Source organism: Mercenaria mercenaria, chromosome 13 (genome assembly GCF_021730395.1).
Source record: "Mercenaria mercenaria strain notata chromosome 13, MADL_Memer_1, whole genome shotgun sequence".
Taxonomy (NCBI): domain Eukaryota; kingdom Metazoa; phylum Mollusca; class Bivalvia; order Venerida; family Veneridae; genus Mercenaria; species Mercenaria mercenaria.
In genome coordinates this window covers 24,383,936-24,409,747 of record NC_069373.1, presented here as the reverse complement: position 1 = coordinate 24,409,747, position 25,812 = coordinate 24,383,936, and the positions used below count along the sequence as shown (strand labels likewise).

Genomic DNA, 25,812 nt, shown 5'->3' with positions numbered 1-25,812 from the left:
TCTGTCCATTACATATAGAGTTTCTTATATAACTTATAAACTTGTAAAGTTTTTGTATAATTAATATATTTATATACAGTGTAACTTCTGAAAACTGCACACTCAGGACCAGAAGATAAGTCCGTTTGTGAGTTTTTGTGATCGCTCGATGTCCGGCGTCTGTCTGTCTGTCGTCTGTCTGTCAACATTCAAGCTTGTGTATGCGATAGAGGCTGTATTTTTCAACTGATCTTTATGAAATTTGGTCAGAATGATTACCTTGATGAAGGCCGAGTTCGAAAATGGGTCATCTGGGGTAAAAAACTAGGTCACTAGGTCAGATCAAAGAAAAACCTTGTGTATGCAATAGAGGCTGTATTTTTATGCCCCCAAAAGGAGGCATATAGTTTTTGACCCGTCTGTCGGTCTGTCAGTCTGTCCTCAATTTTCGTTTCCGGTCCATATCTTTGTCATCGATGGATGGATTTTCAAATAACTTGGCATGAATGTGAACCACAGTAAGACAACATGTCGCGCGCAAGACCCAGGTCCGTAGCTCAAAGGTCAAGGTCACATTTAGACATTAAAGGATAGTGCATTGATGGGCGTGTCCGATCCATATCTTTGTCATCGATGGATGGATTTTCAAATAACTTGGCATGAATGTGTACCACAGTAAGATGACGTGTCGCATGCAAGACCCAGGTCCATAACTCAAAGGTCAAGGTCACACTTAGACGTTAAAAGATAGTGCATTGATGGGTGTGTCCGGTCCATATCTTTGTCATCTATGGATGGATTTTCAAATAACTTGGCATGAATGTGTACCACAGTAAGACGACGTGTCCCACGCAAGACCCAGGTCTGTAACTCAAAGGTCAAGGTCACACTTAGACGTTAAAGGTCATTTTTCATGATAGTGCATTGATGGGCGTGTCCGGTCCATATCTTTGTCATTCATGCATGGATTTTAAAATAACTATGCATGAATGTGTGACACAGTAAGAGGACGTGTCGCGCACAAGACCCAGCTGCGTAGGTCAAAGGTCCTAAACTCTAACATCGGCCATAACTATTCATTCAAAGTGCCATCGGGGGCATGTTTCATCCTATGGAGACAGCTCTTGTTCAATTAGTCTTCATGAATTTTGGTCAGAATGATTGCCTTGATGAAATCTAGGCCAAGTTTGAAAATGAGTCATCTGGGTTCAAAAACTAGGTCACTAGGTCAGATCAAAGAAAAACCTTGTGTATGCAATAGAGGCTGTGTTTTTCAATTAGTCTTCATGAATTTTGGTCATAATGATTACTTTGATGAATTCTAGGCCGAGTTCAAAAATGGGTCATCTTGGATTAAAAACTAGGTCAAATCAAAGAAAAACATTGTGTATGTAATAGAGGGTGTATTTTTCAGTTAATCTTATGAATTTTGGTCAAAATAAATGCCTTGATGAAATTTAGGTCAAGTTTGAATATGGGTCATCTGGGGTCAGAAACTAGGTCACTAGGTCAAATCAAAGGAAAACCTTGTGTATGCGATAGAGGCTGTATTTTTCAATTGATTTTCATGAAATCAAGTCAGAATGATAACCTTGATGAAATCTGAACTGAGGTTGAAAATGGATTATCTGAAGTCAAAAACTAGGTCACTAGGTTAAATAAAAAAAAACCTTGTTTATGCGATAGAGGCTGTATTTTTCAATTGATCTTCATGAAATTTAGTCAGAATGATTGCCTTGATGAAATTAAGATAGAATTGGAATATGGGTCATCTAGGGTCAAAAAGTAGGTCACTATGTTAAATAAAAAAAAAAAACCTTGTGTATGCAATAGAGGCTGTATTTTGCAACTGATCTTCATGAAATTTTGTCAGAATGATAGCCTTGTTGAAATTCAGGTCAAGTTCAAATATGGGTTCAAATACTAGGTCACTAGGTCAAATCAAGGAAAAACCTTGTGTATGCAATAGGGGCTGCATTTTACACTGGATTTTCATAAAATTTGGTCAGATTGGTTGCCTTGATAAAATCTAGGTCAAGTTCGAATATGGGTAGTCAGGGGTCAAAAACTAGGTCACTAGGGCAAATCAAAGAAAAACCTTGTGTATGCGATAGAGGCTGTATTTTGCAATTGATCTTCATGAAATTTGGTAAGAATGATAACTTTAATGAAATCTAGGTTAAGGTCGAATATGGGTCATCTGGGGTCAAAAAGTAGGTCACTAGGTCAAATCAAAGAAAATACTTGTTTCTACGCAAGAATTTTGCTCCAATTTTAATGAGAATTGGTCAGAATATTTATTTCCATGAAATCACTAGATCAAACATGTTTACACTGTTATGGTGTGTTTCTCAGGTGAGTGACCTAGGGCCATCTTGGCCCTCTTGTGGGAAGTTTCCAGTATTTGGAAGTACGCAGATACTCAGACAACTGCATACCTTAAGCCATTCTTTGTGTTTTTTAGCAAGTTCAGACTCGCAAATTATCAGTATTGTTATATTTTCTGGTCCTTTGGGACCATGGAGTCCATTCAACAGATGTGTAATAGAGTTCCACTTAAGCCGGTGCTAGGGGGCATGAGAGATGTTGCACATTTTATTACCTCTCATGAACAGAATCAAACCGAATCTGCTATTATTCTTTTTTTTATTTTATTCTATGCTTCAAAGGCATCTTTTTACAAATGTTTTTACAACTTTTCGATGGCGTTTTAGGGGCCACTAGATTTAAAAGTATAAAAACCTTTGAACAACTTCTCATGAACTGCTTGATGGATCTTCATGAAATTTGGTCTATAGAATTATTATAAGATTTTCTCTCAAGTTTGTTCAATGGGAGCACTAAATTGACTCTTTTAGGGGTCACTAGAGTTAAAAATAGGCATACCTTAGAACAACAGTTTTTACTTCTTCTCATGATCGCTTTAATCTGTAGCATCATATTTAAGCTTCCCGAAGAGGAGGAGCATACAGTCACCACCTTGTCCATTCATCCGTCTGTCACACTTCTTGTCTGAAGCATAACTCAAAAAGTGTTGAAGTTTAGAGATCATTGAAAGGAAGCACAGTAACCAAGACCTATAACTCTAGGTGACCCCATTTTTGAAATATCTTCCTTTTAAAAAAAGGCTTGTTCGGAACCTAAGTCCAAAACTATGAAGGGGATTGACTTGATACTTTACATGTAGATAGAGGTCAGTTAGAGGATGTGTAATATGAAAGAACTATAACTCAAGCTGACCCTATTTTTGAATGATCTCTCTTTAGGTGGAAAGAAAGCTTGTCCAGAGCATAACTTTAAATCTATTAGAGGGATTAACTTATTACTTTACATATACATAGAAATCAGTGAAAAGGAGTTCAGTGTCAAAGAACAAAAACTCTAGCTTACCCTGTTTTTGAATAATCACCCTTTATGTATGAACACTTTTTTGGTGTATGATTGACTCAATGTTTCACGCATTTTTAAAGGCCAGTAAGAGGAAGTGCAGTAACTATGAACCATAACTCTAGCTGGCCTCATTTTTGATTATCTCCTTTTGTGTTAAAAAGTTTATCCAGAGCATTTCTCCTTAACTATAAGAGATACTTCTTTCAAACTTTAAATTCTTATAGGACACTTTGAGGGGGAGTGCAGTACATATAGACAATAACTCTAGATCACCCTATTTTTATTATCTCCCTTATGTATAAATGATTGTTCGGAGAATAACTTGAAAACTATATAAAGGATTGACTTTATTCTAACACATCCATTAAGGTTTTTGAGAGGATTGGCAGTAGCTAAGAACCATAACTCTAAATGACCCTGTTTTTGAATTGTACCCCCTTCCCCCTTTTCTGATATTTTTTTTGGGGAGCATCCACTGGTGTTACCGATTGCCTTGTTAGGTTAAAATTGGGGTTCCTTTTCGGGACCACTTCGAATTATTGGAGTTCGAGCAAACAAAGTTTGACTGTACCTTTAAATGACTTCTTTTCATGAACGGCTTGATGGATTTTCATCAAACTTGGTCTGTAGCATCATTATAAAGTCTGCTCCCAAATTTATTCAAATGGGGGCAACTAGCCCCTTTTAGGGGCCACCAGAGCTACAAATAGAGATACCTTTTAATGACTTTTTCTCATGAACTGTGATGGATCTTCATCAAACTTTGTCTGTTGCATCATTTTAATGTCCTCTCCTAATTTTTGTTCAAATGGGGGCACTTTAGCCCTCAGCCTGCTCCAATAGTCTGTATGTACTTTTCCACCTAATTTTAAAGACCTAAGAAGAATATATGTGGTGTTTGAATGATTTGTCATCTGTGACACTAATTTATATAATCAACTATAGCCTCTGGACTTTCTGACACATGGAGAATAATATAGTCCAGTGTTGCACACTGTCTAGCCTGTTTAATGTCTGAATTTCAAGTGAGACATCAAGGGCCATCGTGGCCCTCTTGTTTATAATTGGGACATGGAAATATGTTCGTTATATCCCATAATTCACTATGAGCGTGTTTTCTGAAACAATTTTATTTCAATTAGAATAAAGAAGGGGTATTTTGGGACATAGGAAATTGTTTCTTATTTCTAGAAATTCTTTTAAACCGTGTTATATAAGTGAAACTTAATGTACGCAACATAATATAGGGAAAATACTTAATTAAACCTGTAATAAAACTTGTTTAGTGTACAATGACAGAGATTTTTATCCAGTGATAAGTAAGCCAATGGCAGATTGTTTAATTACCTTTATATATTTTACTGACATTTAAGGTAGTTCTGCACGTTTGATAAACCGGAAGTGATAGCATAACGTCATTTATCCGGAAATGCAGAATAAAACCTGGATTCAGCATAACGAAATGAAAATCAATTTATGATTTAATGGCAACCTGTGAGTAAATTTTTTAAAATGGCATTGTAACAATCTTTTGTAAAGATAAAATATTATAGTAAAACATCTGACACGTTAAATAATTCAAAATAATGTCTTCAAAATAGCTTGAAATGTGCTGTTCACTTTAATCATGGTCAAATTTCTCAGAAATAAGCACATGGACCTATGCATTTTATTTCACCATATTATAGGCCATTTGTTCATTTACGACTATAAGAAGTTTCATTAAAATCTGCATTATAGAAAAATTTCTATTGGCGAAAATGTTATGGAAGTTGTGATTTTCCCATAGACTGCCATTATGAAAAAATGCATGAGGTCCAAATTTTTCAAATCAAGCACACAACCCTATCTTTTTTATTTGCTGAATTTTTAGCTCACCTGAGCAATGCTCAGGTGGGTTTTTCTGATCGCTCGATGTCCGGCGTCCGGCGTCTGTCTCGTCTGTCGTCTGTCAACATTTAGCTTGTGTATGCGATAGAGGCTGTATTTTTCAACTGATCTTCATGAATTTTGGTCAGAATGATTACCTTGATGAAATCTAGGCCGAGTTCGAAAATGGGTCATCTGGGGTCAAAAACTAGGTCACTAGGTCAAATCAAAGAAAAACCTTGTGTATGCGATAGAGGCTGTATTTTTCAATTGATCTTCATGAAATTTTGTCAGAATGATAACCTTGATGAAGTCTAGGCCAAGTTCGAAAATGGGTCACCCAGGGTCAAAAACTAGGTCACTAGGTCAAATCTGGGAAAAACCTTGTGTATGCGATAGAGGCTGTATTTTTCAACTGATCTTCATGAAATTTTGTCAGAATGATAACCTTGATGAAATCTAGGTCAAGTTGGAAAATGGGTCACCTGGGGTCAAAAACTAGGTCACTAGGTCAAATCAAGGAAAAACCTTGTGTATGCGATAGAAGCTGTATTTTTCATTTTATCTTCATGAATTTTGGTCAGAATGATTGCCTTGATGAAATCTAGGCCGAGTTCGAAGATAGGGTATCTTGGGTTAAAACGTAGGTCACTAGATCAAATCAAAGAAAAACCTTGTGTGTGTGATAGAGGCTGTATTTTTCAACTGGTCTTCATGAAATTTTGTCAGAATGATAACCTTGATGAAATCTAGACCAGTTTTGAAAATGGGTCATCTGGGGTCAAAAACTAGGTCACTAGGTCAAATCAAAGAAAAACCTTGTGTATGCGATAGAGGCTGTATTTTTCATTTTATCTTCATGAATTTTGGTCAGAATGATTGCCTTGATAAAATCTAGGTCAAGTTTGAATATGGGTCATCGGGGATTAAAAACTAGCTCACTAGGTCAAATCAAATAAAAACCTTGTGTATGCAATAGGGGCTGCATTTTACACCGGATCTTCATGAAATTTAATCAGAATGTTTGTCTATATGAAATCTAGATGGAGTTTGAATATGGGTCATATGGGACAAAACACTAGGTCACCCGGTCAAATTAAAGAAAAACATTGTGTATGCAATAGGGGCTGCATTTTACACTGGGTTCACATAAAATTTAGTCAGAATGATTTGCCTTGACAAAATCTAGGTCAAGTTAGAGTATGGGTCATCTGTGGTCAAAAACTAGGTCACTAGGTCGAATCAAAGAAAAACCTTTGTATATGCAATAGAGACTGTATTTTTCAATTGATCTTCATGAAATTTGGTCAGAATGCTAGCCTTGATGAAATAAAGGTCAAGTTTGAGTATGGGTCATCTGGGGTCAAAAACTAGGCCGCTAGGATACATGAAAGAAAAACGTTTTGTATGTGATAGAGGCTGTATTTTTTAATCAAGGTTGATGAAATTTAGTCAGAATGATTGCCTTGATCAAATCTAGGTCAAATTTGAATGTAGGTCATCTTAGTTCAAAAACTAGGTCACTAGGTCAAATTGAAGAAAATGCTTGTTTACACTTAAGACACCACATTTTTGATCCAATCTTAATGAAAATTGGTCAGAATATTTGTTTCCATGAAATCACTATGTCAAACATGTTTACACTGTTATGGTATGTTTATCAGGTGAGCGACCTAGGGCCATCTTGGCCCTCTTGTTTTACGTATATTCTGAAGTTTTGAAAAAGCAGAGTTTAATCAAATTCTGCATTGTAGAAAAAATTTCGATCCAAATGTGCAGAACTAAGTTAAAGCATATTATTTGAGTTCAGCAGAATGTTACACTGTCCTTGACTAATGAATAAAGAATTTACAATGTTCTGGTGGAAATTTTCTAGACTGTTGAATGAAGATTGTACAATATTCTAATAGACATTTTTTAGACAGTTGTACCAAGATTTTACAATGTTGTGGTGGGAATTTTTTAGAATGTTGAACCAAGATTGTACATTAATGTTGAGGTGGGAGTTTTTAGATTGTTAAACCAAGATTGTACAATGTTGTGTTGGGAATTTTTTAGACTGTCGAACCAAGAATGTAGAATGTGGGTTGGGAAATTTTTAGACTGTTGAAGCAAGATTGTACAATGTTGTTTTGGGAATTTTTTAGACTGTCGAACCAAGAATGTAGAATGTGGGTTGGGAAATTTTTTGACTGTTGAAGCAAGATTGTACAATGTTGTTTTGGGAATTTTTTTTAGACTGTTGAACCAAGATTGTACAATGGAACACATGAAAGAGTGGTACTAGAACTGCCAGCAGAGGCTAAAACTGACTCAACTATATTTAGATGGTGGCAACCATTAGGTTATGGGGGTAAGTTTGTACACTGGTTAATCTTATTGAAAGATATCCAATGGCTATCTTTCACTAAAATATTTTATTTTTAGATATTTACTTCAAATGTATACAAAAACCCTCATCCAATTATTTAACTTTACAAAAGATATAAATTAAGTTTGCATATAGAGCTACATTCATAATTAAATAACATGCAGTAACAGTCGAAAAACAGCCAGTTTTTAGTGTTAGTACACATTTATACTTTGTTTATCTAATGTGCATGAACTTAGCCAGAGCAGCCAGAGTAGCCAGGATTAGGGTTAGGGTTAGTGTTAGGGTTGGTTTCTGGCTGTTCTGGTTGCTCTGGCTAAATTCTCACACCCGTTAATCTATACATGTATACAGTGTTTTAATATTTCAGACGTAGTGCATAGTACTGTTTATACACATAAACTTGTTAATTTTATATTTACATAAACTATGTAAAGTAATTTTAAACACAGACACTTGGGGCTCGGACCTCCACACACCCCATTCTCCTCCGCCCCTGGTTAAGTTTAGCCAATATATTTTAGCATTTCACCATGTATAAAGAATATGTGACGATCATAAAATGCATTTTGTAACATTTCAGCGTGTTTTTAAAAAATGTATTTTTACCATCAATGCTCTCAATACTAGAAGACATGCAAGTTCTCACGAACAATGGGAACACTTGCTTGCGCTGGACCCTCGCTTTGTGTAACGCATGTCATAAACCGGGAACTACAATTCTTACTTTACGGCTATGTTAAACCAGATCATCACTTCTTTATGTAAACAAACCTCGTGTAACACGTGGTGAAGCGATAATCCGGTATAATGCAGTCGAAATGGTATCAATTTTGGTACCCGGTAATGATATGCGCAGTTCAAAGCAGGGATCTATTCGCAAGGAAGTGTTCCATAGAATTTAGATAGATTGATTTATATTATTTATTGATTTCTCGTCGGAATACAAATGACAGTTGTCGGGACCGGTGTCATTTAACAGAATGGTAACAGATCTGACGATTGATACCAGTGATTCATTGGTAGGGGTTCATTTAAACGTTTAACTGGCTATTGTTTCCCTAGTGTTCGTGAGAAGTTGCATATCTTCTAGTATTGAGAGCATTGATGGTAAAAATACATTTTTTAAAAACACGCTGAAATGTTACAAAATGCGTTTTATGATCGTCACCTATGCTCAATACATGGTAAAATGCTAAAATATATTGACTAAACTTAACCAGGGGCATAGGAGAATGGGGTCTGTGGAGGTCCGAACCCCAAGTGTCTGTGATTTTAAATGTTTTTGAAATTGAAATTGGGATTTAATATACCTTTAAAGATATTTTATAACACATAATTCAAGTGACAGTTGATTTGGTATCAAATAACTATATAAGTAAGGCTAGTGTTATATAAAATAACTGTATAAGTATAGGCTAGTGTTATATAAAATAACTATATAAGAATAGGCTAGTGTTATATAAAATAACTGTATAAGTAAAGGCTAGTGTTACATAAAATAACTATATAAGTAAAAGCTAGTGTTATATAAAATACCAAGAGTATAAGCATATTGCAAATAAAACATCTTGCTACACTCACTTCTGTGTTGTGCTAATTTTTACATTATATGTTAAAACCGTATTACCTCCCTTTTACAACAGTATTCATGAACTTTCCAGCTGTTTGCCATGCATCTTTCTACATATTACAGAAGTCAGTGCAATAGACCATATCAGTTTAAGAAACACTTTGTTTGTATTTGTCCTGAAACTCCTAAAACGAAGACACAAAATAGTTTGTCATTAAGAGACCATATCAATTTAAGAAACACTTTGTTTGTATTAGTCCTGAAACTCTTAAAACAAAGACACAAAATAGTTTGTCATTAAGAGATAGACATGTGTTACATATAATAGTGCTCTTTTTCACAGTGTTACATGTAATAGTGCTGTTTGTTTCATGTCTTTGTGTTACATGTAATAGTGCTCTTTGTTACATGCATACCGTATTTTCCCGTATTAACGCCCCCGGGGGCGTTACATTTGTGAAAGAGGGGGCGTTTATTTGAGGTAAAAAAAATAAAAAATGAATTTTTTTACAAAACTTAAAAACATCGTTCAAACTATCTGTAAAGTGTTTCTGTGTTGTTTAATCCCTCCAAAACGTAATTATTTGGCATCCAATTTAATGCAGTGTGTCTTTTATGCATTTAAATACGGTACCTCGTGTATTCCATGTCTGGCTTTTTGACACGCTTGCGACACTACACATTACGTCATGACCCAAACAGCTGTGTACTCCGATAACATTTTCCTTAGTACATGCGGGTAGCTAACAGCGCAATACACAATGTCAATGGTTTGACACGCTGCTGTGCCTGCTTTTGAATTAAAAGTTCTTAAAACTGCCGAAGAAAAGGGTATATCGTAAACACATTGCTGCAAGTTTGTTTAAAGTCGGCAGGAAGCGTGTGCGCTAGTGGTGTAAAGACAAATCAAAAATGTTTTTACCGTTTAATATGTACCGTACTTGGTACAAATGTTTTGAACTTACAGCACATGGACTGTTTAAAAGTGTGTTTAATTTTTAATACATTGGACTTTAGTACTGTAAATAACTTATTAGATCTATATGGACTTATAAAAATAAAGGTAGGTGATTTTTCCCGTTCTTGTTGACTTTTTTCCCCTCCAAAATGGGTGGGGGGCCTTAATTAGAGGGGGGGCCTTAATTCGGGAAAATACGGTAAGTGTTCTGTGATTCATGTAATAGTGCTCTTTGTCAGATGTAATAGTACTCTTTGTAACATGTAATAGTGTTTTTTGTCACATGTAATATGCTTTTTGTCAGATGTTATAGTGCTCTTTGTCACATGTAATAGTGATCTGTGTTACATGTAATAGCTTTTTGCCACATGTAATAGTGCTCTTTGTCACATGTATTAGTGCTCTCTGTTACATGTAAATGTGCTCTTTGTTACATGTATTAGTGTTCTGTGTTACATGTAATTATGCTATGTGTTACATGTAATAGTGTTCTTTGTTATATGTAATAGTGCTCTGTGATTCATGTAATAGTGCTCTGTGATTCATGTAATAGTGCTCTGTGTTACATTAAGTAGTGTTCTGTGTTACATGTAATAGTGCTATGTGTTACATGTAATAGTGCTCTTAGTTATATGTAACAGCGCTCTGTGATTCATGTGTTAGTGCTCTATGTTACATGTATTAGTGTTCCTTGTCGCATGTAATAGTGCCCTTTGCCACATATATTAGTGACTCTGTGTTACATGTAATAGTGCTCTTTGTTACATGTAATAGTGCTCTTTGTTACATGTAATAGTGCTCTGTGATTTTGATAGAAAACTGAACACAGTGTCAATATTTTTGGGAACTTTGTTTGAAGGGATTTTAATATTTCTTGGCACAAATGTTCCCCATGATGTGACGACTTGTCATGCGCAAAACCCGGACCCCTGCATTAAAGGTCAAGGTTACAATTGGAAGTCAAAGGTCAACGGGGCTTTTTGCCTGTCCGGTCCATAACTCTCCCATTCATGAAGGGATTAATATCACTTGGCACAGTTGTACCTCATAACAAGATGATGTGTCATGCACAGCTTTCAGACCCCTAGCTCAAAGGTCAAGGTCACACTTAGCAGTCAAATGTTATCATGGCATGAACAGGGTCTGTTTTGTGTCCGGTCCATAACTCTTTCATCCAAGAAGGGATTTTAACATTACTTGGCACAAATGTTCCCCATGATGAGACAACATGTCTTGCACAAAACCCGCACCCCTAGCTCAAAGGTCAAGGTCACCATTGGAGGTCAAAGGTCAAAAGGGCTTTTTTCCTGTCCGGTCCATAACTCTCCCATCCATGAAGGGATTTTAATATCAATTGGCACAATTGTACCTCATAATAAGACGATATATCATGCACAAATTTCAGACCCCTAGCTCAAAGGTCAAGGTCACACTTAGCAGTCAAATGTTAACATGGTATGAACAGGGTCTGTTTCCTGTCCGGTCCATAACTCTCATTCATTAAGGGATTTCAATATTACTAGGCACAGATGTTTCCCATGATGAGACAACATGTCATGCACAAATCCCGGAGCCCGTGCTCAAAGGTCAAGGTCACCATTGGGGGTCAAATGTCAATAGGGCTTTTTTCCTGTCTGGTCCATAACTCTCCCATCCATGAATGGATTTTGATATTACTTGGCACAAATGTTCCCCATGTTGAGACAATCCCCATGTTGAGACAACATGTCATTCGCAAAACCCGGATCCCTAGCTCAAAGGTCAAGGTCACACTTGGAGATCAAAGGTCAATAGGATTTTTTTCCTGTCTGTTCTATAACTTTTGTCATGCAAAACAGGATTTAAATATCAGTTGGCACAAACATTCCCCTGGATGAGACAACATGTGTGAAAAGCCCCAGCTCTAGCTCTAAGGTTAAGGTCATACTTAGAGGTCAAAGGTCAAATTCAAGAATGATTGTTTGGAGCATTTCTTCTTTATGCATGAAGCGATTTTAATGTAACTTGGCACAAATGTTCACCACCATGAGACAAATTGTCGTGTGCCAGAACCATTCCCTAGGTCTAAGGTCAAGGTCATACTTAGAGGTTAAGGTAAAATACAAGAATAACTTTGTCCAGAGCATTTCTTCTTCATGCATGGAGGGATTTTGATGTAACTTGGCACAAATGTTCACCACCATGAGGCACACTTTTTTAGAATTATGTCACTTTGTTGTTACTATAAATAGATATTGTAACTTTTTTTTATTACTGGCCATAGGGAAAAATCGAGACCACTTTTCTGTGGTACAACATGCATGGTACATCCAAATTTTAGATGTATTTTTTTTTTCTTTTTTTTTTTTTTTTTTTTTTTAGGGTTAATTTCACTTTGTTGTTACTATAAATAACTTTTATGATAACTTTTTGTATAATTGGCACTGTACGTTTTTATTTATGCAAATTTTAATTCAAGTGCTTTGTTATATTATATTGTATATATAGTACAATATTGTTTATACATCATTGACAGATATCAGTTCATTATGTTATACTCCAGTAGAGAAAATTAGGTGCCTTCCAGTAAGGGACTTTGTATTGCATGGCAATACTTCATTCACTTGTTACTTTGAGTTTTCAATGGCTTTTTTTTCTTTTAGCAGCTGAACCCATTTATGCTGTTGCTGTACAATAATGGGAAAGATGCTTAATGCAAATAGATGCATACCTGAAACTACTGGATGTGTCTTCAGATTCTATGGAGACATATTCAGGAAACATGTTGATTTAACATCTATAAACTTCCAGCACAAAAAGTACAGTTTGAGAGATTGCTCTGTAGATAAAATGCTTAAAACTTCATTTCAAACTTAAAGATGAAATGAAAAATATGTGTCTGAATTACTGGAAAGAAGAATGCAAATGCTTTATTTAGATAATTTTCATTTTCTGAATATTAAGGAATGACGCGAGCAGAGTGGGGACTTGACAGAGTGACCATTGCAGTGAACGAGACAAATTTGGAAGGTTTTCAGGATGACTTTGCTGGAATGATGCCAGACATGTTAACCTGGTACCAAACAGAGAGTGCTGTACCAAGAATTACATGTAACTCAAAAGGAAACGCCTTGGAGTTCAGCAGAAATGGAGGTATTAAGAACTTAGAATGAATGCATGCATGCAGTCACACAATAAATCTGAAAGTTACTCATTTAAGCTTTTGATGGTGTCATAGCTTAGTTCTGTCCAGCTGGTAAACAGAAGGATACTAGTGTGTTTGAACCTGTGCTTGCTATAGTCTTACTTTCTGCTCTTTTTTTTTTGGCCAAAATTTGAAGTTACAGTATGGTAACATGACTGCACTGTCTCTGATAAAGGGGAAGGAACTTACAGTATGGTAACATGACTGCACTGTCTCTGATAAAGGGGAAGGAACTTACAGTATGGTGACATGACTGCACTGTCTCTGATAGAGGGGAAGGAACTTACAGTATGGTAACATGACTGCACTGTCTCTGATAAAGGGGAAGGAACTTACAGTATGGTGACATGACTGCACTGTCTCTGATAAAGGGGAAGGAACTTACGGTATGGTAACATAACTGCACTATCTCTGATAAAGCGGAAGGAACTTACAGTATGGTAACATGACTGCTATGTCTCTGATAAAGGGGAAGGAACTTACTGTATGGTAACATTACTGCACTGTCTCTGATAAAGGGGAAAGAACATACGGTATGGTAACATGACTGCACTGTCTCTGATAAAGGGGAAGGAACATACAGTATGGTAACATGACTGCACTGTCTCTGATAAAGGGGAAGGAACATGCAGTATGGTAACATGACTGTATTGTCTCTGATAAAGGGGAAGGAACTTATGGCATGGTAACATGACTGCACTGTCTCTGATAAAGGGTAAGGAACATGCGGTATGGTAACATGACTGTATTGTCTCTGATAAAGGGGAAGGAACTTATGGCATGGTAACATGACTGCACTGTCTCTGATAAAGGGTAAGGAACATGCGGTATGGTAACATGACTGTATTGTCTCTGATAAAAGGGGAAGAACTTATGGTATGGTAACATGACTGCACTGTTTCTGATAAAGGGGAAAGAACTTACGGCATGGTAACATGACTGCACTGTCTCTGATAAAGGGGAAGGAACTTACAGCATGGTAACATGACTGCACTGTCTTTGATAAGGGGGAAGAAACTTATGGCATGGTAACATGACTGCACTGTCTCTGATAAAGGGGAAGGAACTTACAGCATGGTAACATGACTGCTATGTCTCTGATAAAGGGGAAGGAAATGTTGTATTTTTGTGGTAAAATTGATTTATTAAGTTTGTTTCATGTGATATATGCACCACTTTACAGCAAAAAGTGTACTAGTTTAAGAGAAAGGCACATTTTTGTATATTAAAAGCAACAAGCAAACTTGCCCATAATCAGAGAAATGGGATTACTGACAGCACTCCTTTGCCTATGTATTGTTTAACATATATTAATTGAGAAGAGATTTGCTGAGAAATGGGATTACTGACAGTAATCCATTGCTTTTATATTGATTCATGTATATTAACAGGGAAGAGATTTGCAGAGACATGGGATTACCATGTGACACCATCCACTTTCCTACAATTTGATATTGCCATGGGCTGTGACTCTCTGTACAATACCCTGTACGGTGTCATGCTAGAGTATTCAACAGATATGGGCAAACACTGGAGCCCTGTTGTCCAGGAGTGTGCACCACCAAACTTTGAGTGTAGCGGTTACCATCTGAAGAGTGACTATATGTCTGATCAGCACAGAAACTGGACAAGAATTTCAGCGTATCTGCCAGGCAGTGCTGTGTAAGTACTTTCTCTCAAGGATTTAAATCATTGTCACACTTTCTCTCCATTCTAAGGACTTAAAGCCTTGTCACACTTTCTCTCCACTTCCCATGACTTAGCTTTAATCATTAACACACTTTCTCTCCATTTCCCATAACTTAAATCATTGTCACACTTTCTCTTCAATTTCACAGGACTTTAATCATTGACACACTTTCCATTTCCCAGGATTTTGATAATTGTCACACTTCCTCCATTTCCCATAACTTTAATCATTGTCACAATTTCTCTCCATTCCTCAGGACTTAAAGCGTTGTCACACTTTGTCTCTAATTCCTATGACTTAAATCATTGTCACACTTTCTCTCCATTTCCCAGGACTTAGCTTTAATCATCGTTACACTTTCTGTCCATTTCCCATAAGATCAGTCATTGTCACACTTTCTCTCCAGTTCCCATAACTTTAATCATTGTCACACTTTCTCTCCATTCCCCAGCACTTAAAGCCTTGTCACATTTCTCTCCATTTCCAAAGACTTAGCTTTAATCATTGTTACACTTTCTCCCTATTTCCAATGACGTCAATCATGATCACAAAAGACTTTAATCATTGACACTCTTTCTGTCTTGAAAGTTTACTTTCTGGATCGGTCAATTTTCATATAGAGTTATACATTTTCTGGCCATATGACCACTGATTCAATTTTTTCATGAGCAGATCTGGATGAGAAAGGTAAATTTAGTTTTTAGTTCACCTGTCACATAGTGACAAGGTGAGCTTTTGTGATCACCCTTCGTCCGTCATCCGTTGTCCATCCGTCTGTCGTCCGTCTACAATTGCTTGTGAACATGATAGAGACCACATTTTGTAATCAATTTTAATCAAACTTGCACACAACTTGTATTTGCATAATATCTCGGTTCCTGTCGAAAACTGGCCAGATCCCATTGTGGGTTCCAGAGTTATGGTCCCTTAAAGGGCCAAAATTTGCTATTTTTGGCTTGTGAACGCAATAGAGACCACATTTTGCAATTGATTCTAACTAAACTTGCACACAACTTGTATTTGCATAATATCTCGAATACTTTCGAAAACTGTCCAGATCCCATCATGGGTTCCAGAGTTATGGTCCCTTAAAGGGCCAAAATTTGCTATTTTTGGCTTGTGAACGCGATAGAGATCACACTTTTGCAACTGACTTTAATCAAACTTGCACACAACTTGCATTGGCATAATATCTCAATTCCTTTCGAAAGCTGTCCAAATTCCATCATGGGTTCCAGAATTATGGCCCCTTAAGGGGCCAAAATTTGCTATTTTTGACTTGTGAACGCGATATAGACCACATTTTGCAATTCATTTTAACTAAACTTGCACACAACTTGTATTGGCATAATATCTTGGTTCCTTTTGAAAACTGACCAGATCCCATCATGGGTTCTAGAGTTATGGCCCCTTAAAGGGCCAAAATGTGCTATTTTGGCTTTTGCAGCCATATAGAGACTTCATTTATGGTTTGATTTGATACAAACTTGCAAAATATTTTTAACAACAATAACTCTTGGATTCCATGATGAATCTGTCAGATCCATTCATAGGTTCCTGAGTTATGGCCCCTGATTGACCCCTGAAAGAGCCAAAATTTGGTAATTTTTACCTTGTGAACACGAACGAAGTGACATTTTATATTCGATTTTAACCAAACTTACACACAACTTAAGTCACAATAAGATCTTCCTTTCAAAAACCGGCTAGATTCCATCATGAGTTCTAGAGTTACAGCCCCTGAAAGTGGCAAAATTTTCTATTTTGGCCCTTTCAGCCATATAGAGGTTTCTTTTATGCTTTGATTTGATACAAACTTGCACAGAATGTTTATCTTGATGATCTCTAGGTCAGGGTCATGTTGGGTCAAAAACTAGGTCATCAGGTCAAATCAAGGAAAAGCTTGTTAACAACCTAGAGGCCACATTTATAACCCTATCTTCATGAAACTTGGTCTGAATATTTGTCTTGATGATTCCTAGGCCAAGTTCAAAACTGGGTCATATTGAGTCAAAAACTAGGTCACCCAGTCAAATCAAAGGAAAAGCTTGTTAACACTCTTGAGGCCAAAGGTATGACCCTATCTTCATAAAATTTTGTCAAAATGATTTTCTTGATGATTCCTAGGCCAAGTTTGAAACTGGGTCATGTGGGGTCAAAAACTAGGTCACAATAAGATCTTCCTTTCAAAAACCGGCTAGATTCCATTATGTGTTCTAGAGTTACAGCCCCTGAAAGTGGCAAAATTTTCTATTTTATCCCTTTCAGCCATATAGAGGTTTCTTTTATGCTTTGATTTGATACAAACTTGCACAGAATGTTTATCTTGATGATCTCTAGGCCAGGGTCATGTTGGGTCAAAAACTAGGTCATCAGGTCAAATCAAGGAAAAGCTTGTTAAAAACCTAGAGGCCACATTAATAACCCTATCTTCATGAAACTTGGTCTGAATATTTATCTTGATGATTCCTAGGCCAAGTTCAAAACTGGGACATATTGAGTCAAAAACTAGGTCACCCAGTCAAATCAAAGGAAAAGCTTGTTAACACTCTTGAGGCCACATGTATGACCCTATCTTCATGAAATTTGGTCAGAATGTTTATGTTGATGATTCCTAGGCCAAGTTTGAAACTGGGTCATGTGGGGTCAAAAACTAGGTCACCCACTTAAATCAAAGGAATAGCTTGTAAACATATATGGGCAATATTTATGACCGTACCTTCATGAAATTTGGTAAGAATGTTTTTCTCGATGATTCCCATGCCAAGTTAGACACTAGGTCATGTGGGGTCAAAAACTAGGTCACCACTCAGATAAAAGGAAAAGCTTGTTCACACTGTTCATGAAACTTGGTCAGAATGTTTATCTTGATGATTCAAAGGCCAAGTTTAACAGGTGAGCAATATAGGGTCATCATGACCCTCTTGTTTGAAGTACTTATTAGATTAGAATCAGAGTGGGAATATGTTGCGCTAACTTTAAATTGCCCCTATTGGGTACGTATTGAGTGTACTATTGGGTACGTATTGAGTGTACTATTGGGTACGTATTGAGTACTATTGGGTACGTATTGAGTGTACTATTTGGTACGTATTGAGTGTACTGTTGGGTACGTATTGAGTGTACTGTTGGGTACGTATAGAGTGTACTATATACTGACTAAAGGTTAGGGTTAGGTTTAAAATTTGTTTAATAGTGTACATTCAATTTGTGCGTTCACTCAATGTAGGCCGAATATGTTGGTCCTGGACCAGATTTATCTAGAAATTGAATATACAGTAAAATAATTTATGCTTTTCTAGATTTTAAGATTCAGATGACAGCAGTACAGTCAGTGGCCGTGTATGGGCCCTGGAAAGTGTATATCATGAAATAAAATATACAGTGTGATAATATATGCACTTCCAAGTCCCTGACAACATGGTTCAGATGGCAGCAGCACTTCCAGAGTACTAGTGGCAATGTATGGGCACCTGACATTGTATATCCTGAAATAAAATATACAGTATGACAATTTCTGCATTTCCAGATCCCCTGCAACCAGATTCAGGTGGCAGCAACACAGCCAGAGTGACAGTGGCAATGTATGGGCCTTGGACAATGTATATCTAGGGGATGGATGTAAATGGCTGTGTTCAGGCCATGGTTACTGTGATAATGGAAGTTGTATGTAAGTCATTTCAGAAGACAAATCACACCAGAATTTTGTTTAAAATGAATTCAGTTTTCAATGCAATACTGTTAAGTTCATATGACATCAGTTCTTGTATAGCAAATTTACAATTTTAGCTCACTGATTTAACATTTGCTTTCATTTTGTTTTGTTTTGTTTTTTATGAAGAAAAAAAAAGTTAATATTTTTATAAACAATGGTGGCCCTTTCTTAAAAGTTGTGCAAGCAAATAGACATGTTATACAGACAGATTTTAACAAAATGGCATCATTCATAAAAATCTTTCAAAATCTGCAACCAGATTTCAGTCATAGCCCTTTTTGAGTCGGCTAAACGCTATCAAGCGTTTGACGAGTCCTTGCTATCGCACGATTTCTGATTCTTAAATGGCCTCACAACACAGCGAAGTGATGTAGTTCCATTAGATTGTCTCTAATTTCAAAGAGTTCATTGATCGAATGAAGTTCATTTATATCAATCCTATTTGCTATGACCAATATACGATGTAATCTGTCATATTTATGACTTGTAATTGTGCAATACTCGAATAAAGCCACGTATTTTCTTCCGCGGTAACTCATTAAGCATAAACACGCATAACGATTCTGCGGGATTTGGTAATACATTTGCGCATATGATTATGGTGACGAATTTTATGCCCTTTTGTCACAAAATAGCAAATATGATGTTCACAAATTCAAATAAAAACTGCATATTAACTTATTAGCCAAATTACCCATTTGTTACCCTGTCCGTTTCAAAAAAATAATCTTTAAAATCATTGCGTAAATAACAAATTTATTGCACTGTGCATTTTATGAATTGCGCAGACTTACAAAGCTTGCGTAACATCCAGCGAAAAACAAAATATAGTTCCAGAACATACTGCTAGTATTTTATTGAGTGGGTACCTCTGAAAGCATTTGAATGTCTCTTATCAAAGAGTTTACCACATCGATGAAATTAAATTATGACAGCTTCATTTTAAATGACCCGAATAAGATATGTGCAGTATGTTAATTCTTCCGCAAGACTTCGCGGATGAATCCTAACTACATTCTGAACACTTGTCGGCGAACACGCGTGACCTGTTTATAACAACGCTTCTACGACTTTGCGTGGGTTGAATTTTGCAGTCAGTAAACGGATAAATTATCGAACGAAGAAGCTCTTACTGGTTTGCTTAGTTACTACTGATACTAAAAATGATTTTATTTCTTATTTTTCGAGAAATAAACAAATCGGCGAAACATTAAATTGTATTTCCTTGTAGTTTTTGAAATCGAAAGTAGATCGTCTATGTTTGGCTGCTTTGATGAAACGAAACAACGTTTTTATGAAAAGATTTAAATAAGAGGTAATTTAACCGTAAACTTCAATGTCAGATACTGCCAATTGCTGCTAAATGTCTTCGTATCATCACAATTTGTAAAATATATTGTTGAAACTGGAGAAAAGTGTAATCGTATCCGGATATAATATTTTGGGTAAATATCGAGCTGTGTTATGAAATTTTAACATTCAAGTAACATACATGATAGATATTATTGTAACAGAAATGATTCTAGAATTTATTTTTATTACACCTACATATAATCTATATCAGACTCATATTCTAGTCCTGAGGCATGATCTGAAAGTAAAAAGATGAAGTGACAGTCATACTTTGGATATTGTAATACTAGAAAGAATCTAGGTAATATTTAGAAATTGAAACAGAAGATTTTCAGTTAAAATCACACCAAAGGCTGTATCAAGGGTCTACATATTCGAAATTTCTTGTGGTAATACCTCAAACCCTACTTGCAGGAGGGGGTACCCTCCCACACCCTTCCCCCATATTGCCACTTTACAGTTTGATACATTTGCCCTTTTACCACCTGCCACAATGCCCATTTCAAGATCTGACTGCAATTTAAAGCGGAAAGAAACTCCCCTCCCCACACCCACCCTGCTACCGACTGCGTAAAAATGGCTCAAACATTTTTTCTGCCCAGTTTGGGCCTGTCTGTCTACATGAATCAAAATGGATAATTGAAAGTGGGTGGACTTCGGGATAACAGACATGATTTTTAAGGGGTTAACAAGTCTGAAATAGAATAAATGATAGTTTTAACTAAAAAAGAACTGCATTTATGAATATCGGTTACACTATATATTGACACTCAGCAACATTTACATACATGTATCTCTAAACGCAAAAGTAAGTATACTTTAAATTGACATCACTTATAATATGAATGAACAATACCTAACATATGACAAGGCTATCGCCAGGCCCATTATAATATCTGTAAAATATCAGTTCTTTCGTCCATCCGTTACAAATTGTATGTGGCAATCCGCGCTGTAAAATTTTAATATTATAAATTGTCATATTCAAATTTTATCATGTGCGAATATATACCAGCCGATAATTGCCTCTTTTGGCAATGCCGGAGGCAAATGTTTACTGGAAAATATATAAAGTCATGGGCAGTATCTTAGTGTCAGCTGTCAAATTGTAGTTTGTACTTTCAACATTTTTATTTCTGCGAACCACTCTTCAATTTTAGAGAAATATATTGGGTTTAAATTATAAAATACTTGTATAATGTCAATCAAAGTTTTACTAGGCATCGACCGAATGTTCATTTCATTTATTGTAACAAAATCTCTCTTTATTTGAGGAAAAAAAAAACTAAAAACAAACTGAAACTGGTAGACTATACTGTCAGTACATCAATCATTAGCCGACTCAGGCCCTTCAGGCCTTTGATTTGGACTTGGAAATTGGTTCAGATTTCGTACAAGTCCATGTTTTGTCAAAACTATTTGACATGTGGCTTTTAAACTTTGAACACTTGCTTATCATCATGATCTCCATCTGTAGGCAAGAGTACATAACTCTGTCAACTGTTTTGGCTGAATTAAGACCCTTTTTGAACTTGGAAATCAGTTTAATTTTTTATACCAGTCCATATTTTGCCTAACCTGTTTGTCATATGGCTTTGAAACTTTGACAACTTGTTTACCATCATAGTCTACATATGGAGGCAAGACCACATAGCTAGGACAAGGACTTTGGCTCAGTTATGGCCCTTTTTTGACCTAGAAATTAGTTAAGTTTGGCATACCATTCCGTATTTTGTCTAAACTGTTTGATATATGGCTTTGAAACATTGAACACTTATCCAGTTCCACAAATACAGGTACATTGTTTGTCTTATTTATCTTAAGTTCTTCTTTTGTATGAAAATATGTGGTAATATTTTGACCCCATACTTCCATCAGTTCTTCGAATAGTCGAGCGTGCTGTCAACAGACAGGTGTTGTAATCACAGTTATGGCCCTTTGATAGTTTTTGCTTTATGGAATTTTGTGTGTCCAACTACTCCCACACTATTAGCCCGATTTGCTTCAAACTTTCACAGATGACCAATCTTGATGTACAGATGAGCATAGAGGAAGGATTTTTTTCTGTAAATATTTTTACTGCAGTTGTGGCCTTCTGATAGTTTTTGCTATATAGAGGATTTTACAGTATGTGGGGTCATCCGTGTCCTGTGGACACAATTCTAGTTTTATTTGAATTAAGAACATTCTAAAATAAAATCAAGAACTGTATTTTTATTAGGAGACAAATTGGAATTTAACATGAATGGGTTTTTTGGCTCTTCTATGTAAATGTTGAAAATATCAATAGGCTGATATTCATTTTGATTTTCTGATACTCATGGAAAGAAACTACCTATTGTTGTAGCAAGCTACTGTCAAAATATAAGGATAAAATACCATTTTTTGAGCATATAGATGGGTATAAACCACATTTATAGGGACTTGTGTGTTTAGATAGGAAATTTCTATGACTCCAACTTATATTAAAGCAAAAGTATTGCACCTTTTGTTGGTATTTGTTAAAGGTATACTAGACACAAATCATATTTTAAAACATGAACAGTTACGACATATACTTTATATAAACATAAAATTAACAAGTTAATGTGTATTAACAGTACCATGCATTAGGTTTGAATAAATACACGCTGCATAAATGTATAGCTAAACCCAATAATCAAAGCACTGAAAGTACTGGAGGATCGATTGTCTTTGAACAACACAGATTGTACAAGATTTTGAGGATTAGCATTTATCATTTATCAGTTAACATTAGCTATTTGACATTGACGGAATCGGTTACCTAGCCACTGCCTTCTCCGCATGTAAAAATACGACTGTTTAATACATACTCCTCGTCAATTATTTCTCGAAACATATTTAATTAGCCTCTGATCTGTTATCCGTAAGCTATACTCTGTGTACATATGAATTAAAATACTGCAAGTAACTTAGGACACAGCCCTTTTGCAATATTTTGCGTGACCGATAAAACCATAACCCGCCATCAGTATTAGCCTGTAATTGCATTCATGAATACTTTTGACTGTTTAACTGAACTTGATGCTTTTAAGCATTTAGAAACAAATTATTGTTTGATTTACTAGTACGTAATATATTTTTCAAAAAATAAAACAACATTTCTGTACAAATTTCCAAAATGAAGGTCTGTAAAGCCAGCGGAAGATGTAGTCCCTGAAATAATTTCTGTTCCGTTTAGAAAACGTTTCAGCACTTTATAAAAGTTTTATCTAATCCAGTCCATATCTAACCATCCTTGGACCAATATCTCTTTTGGTTAGAGACCACCAATTGTTTTCCCATAGACTTACATTGTAACATTATGGCGTGTACGGCCTTCCATACATCGAAACATGTATATCTAATTACAAGTTTTTCAAGAACTATCTTAGTTCTACCAAAATATCGGACGAAAAACATATGAATAGTGATACTTTATTTAAGTAATTTTCGTGTGAATGAGATGACCCCCTGTTTACATCACTGACATGGCGGGAGAAATTCGTTTGATAAAACTTTTTTTCAATACACACAAAATGTAGCAAATTTTGTCAAAATGTATAATAAAATACTGTAAATGCAGTGAAAATATATCAATTTTGAAAAAATAATCACTTCCTGGGTTTGTTTACATGACTGACCAATCAGAACGCACAGACGTTACCTTATTCCCAGGTATACACTTACCTCATTCCCAGTAAGTTCCCTGTACTTTTTTGAATTGGTGGTCTCTGACCTATAGATGAATGTTTCGTATCATATTTTCCAATTTTACAGTGATATTGTGAAACATGATCCAATACCAAATGTCTTACAAAGTTTCATCAAGAAATGTTCAGTTTTAACAAAGATATGGACAGTTTACTGAAGTCACCCCGTCGATTTATATTCCCAGACTCGGTCCCTGTCGTCAGATTGCAATTTTCCGTGAAAATTTCAGTTATCTGCATTTGATTTGACTTGGAAGCTGAAATACGATTCATTCCCTAAAAAATAGAAATAAGGTCTAATAATTTTGATCATTCTCTAACATTACAGAGATAAAAATGATCCTTTTTGGCCCAAAAGCTCAGATAAAAATGGGCACACCTGTTAAGAAAAGAGGCCAAAATTTAACAGAAAATCAAATTTCACGCTTATTTTTGCATGTAAACGTCTTTCTACATCATTTACAACAGTTTTGTGGCCATTTACATTACCTGTGATGACTTCCGACGAAAGTCATGTTTTAGCTCTATTATAGGTTAGAGACCACCAATTGTTTTCCCATAGACTTACATTGTAACATTATGGCGTGTACGGCCTTCCATACATCGAAACATGTATATCTAATTACAAGTTTTTCAAGAACTATCTTAGTTCTACCAAAATATCGGACGAAAAACATATGAATAGTGATACTTTATTTAAGTAATTTTCGTGTGAATGAGATGACCCCCTGTTTACATCACTGACATGGCGGGAGAAATTCGTTTGATAAAACTTTTTTTCAATACACACAAAATGTAGCAAATTTTGTCAAAATGTATAATAAAATACTGTAAATGCAGTGAAAATATATCAATTTTGAAGAAGTAATCTCTTCCTGGGTTTGTTTACATGACTGACCAATCAGAACGCACAGACGTTACCTTATTCCCAGGTATACACTTACCTCATTCCCAGTAAGTTCCCTGTACTTTTTTGAATTGGTGGTCTCTGACCTTTTTTATAGGATAGATATCGTAAAATGATGTCAGACCATTATAGTTTTGCTCACTGGTTTTAAGTTGCATTTCTTACAGCATCTGGCCAATACTTGACCTTTGTTGTTTTTGATGTGTTTAACATATATGAATGGTTAGGTACTGACTGAGGGGATTTTTAATCATATCTTACACACATAACACTATGCCTAATCATTAGGGAAAAATGGTGTGGGTCATATTTTTATATCGGGCAGACATAGCGCCTACCCGCCAATATTCCGACTGCTGTCAATCCAATATAGGCATGCAAACTGAGTGACACATCTATGAATAAGCCACAGAGAATAATCAATAGTAAAGTGTACTAGCATGCAGTTCAAAGTGAACCTTTGATTTAAAAGTAACGTGTAATGTTCCTAGCGCCACCATTTCATTACTGTATCAACATTTTGATGGAATACATATACATTTGTATGTAAACGCTAACTGACGTAATGAATAATTAAGGAAAACCAAAAGAAAACATCTATAAAATCGAACAAATATTTCTCATTCACATTATTTGCAACTCACAACTTTCCTGTGTCTCGCTATGCTATGCTACTATAATCGTAAATGTATTAGCCAGAATCCAAAATAGTCGTAAATATATGAGCCAATAAATCTATTTATATCTTCGGCATTTGTCAGGTGACCTAGTTTTCGCGCATTAATATATTACTGTAGTCAGAACAAAAAACAACAGAAATGTATATTATACTGACTGAAAAATACGTTAAAATTGACGTTCGACAGCTGAAAATACCGTCGTGGCAAAATAATTATATTTTGATGGTTAAATAAATGTATGGCACGGAACTATTTGTTTATACCGACGGCACTACTTTTGTTCGGTCTGCAGTAAGGAAATTTCTACATTGTTAACTTGTGTACTACCACTAAAAACTGGAAGCTTTTTTACAATTGACTTTTACTGCATGAAATTCAGTTGTGAATGTAGCTCTACATACATTATTGATTCATAAACAATGTATTAGTA

General features: G+C 35.8%; 1 protein-coding gene across 2 annotated transcripts in view; it reads left to right on the top strand.

Annotated features, from left to right (window-relative positions):
- The window catches only part of LOC123529323 (reelin-like), a 418,269-nt gene that overhangs the window by 224,928 nt on the left and 167,529 nt on the right, over nucleotides 1–25,812 (top strand). For both annotated transcript variants that reach the window (XM_045309613.2, XM_045309612.2), the window contains exons 30-33: nucleotides 7,477–7,591; nucleotides 13,084–13,272; nucleotides 14,716–14,986; nucleotides 18,544–18,684. In XM_045309613.2, coding sequence (XP_045165548.2) covers nucleotides 7,477–7,591; nucleotides 13,084–13,272; nucleotides 14,716–14,986; nucleotides 18,544–18,684 — 716 coding nt within the window. The remainder of the gene's footprint in view (nucleotides 1–7,476; nucleotides 7,592–13,083; nucleotides 13,273–14,715; nucleotides 14,987–18,543; nucleotides 18,685–25,812) is intronic.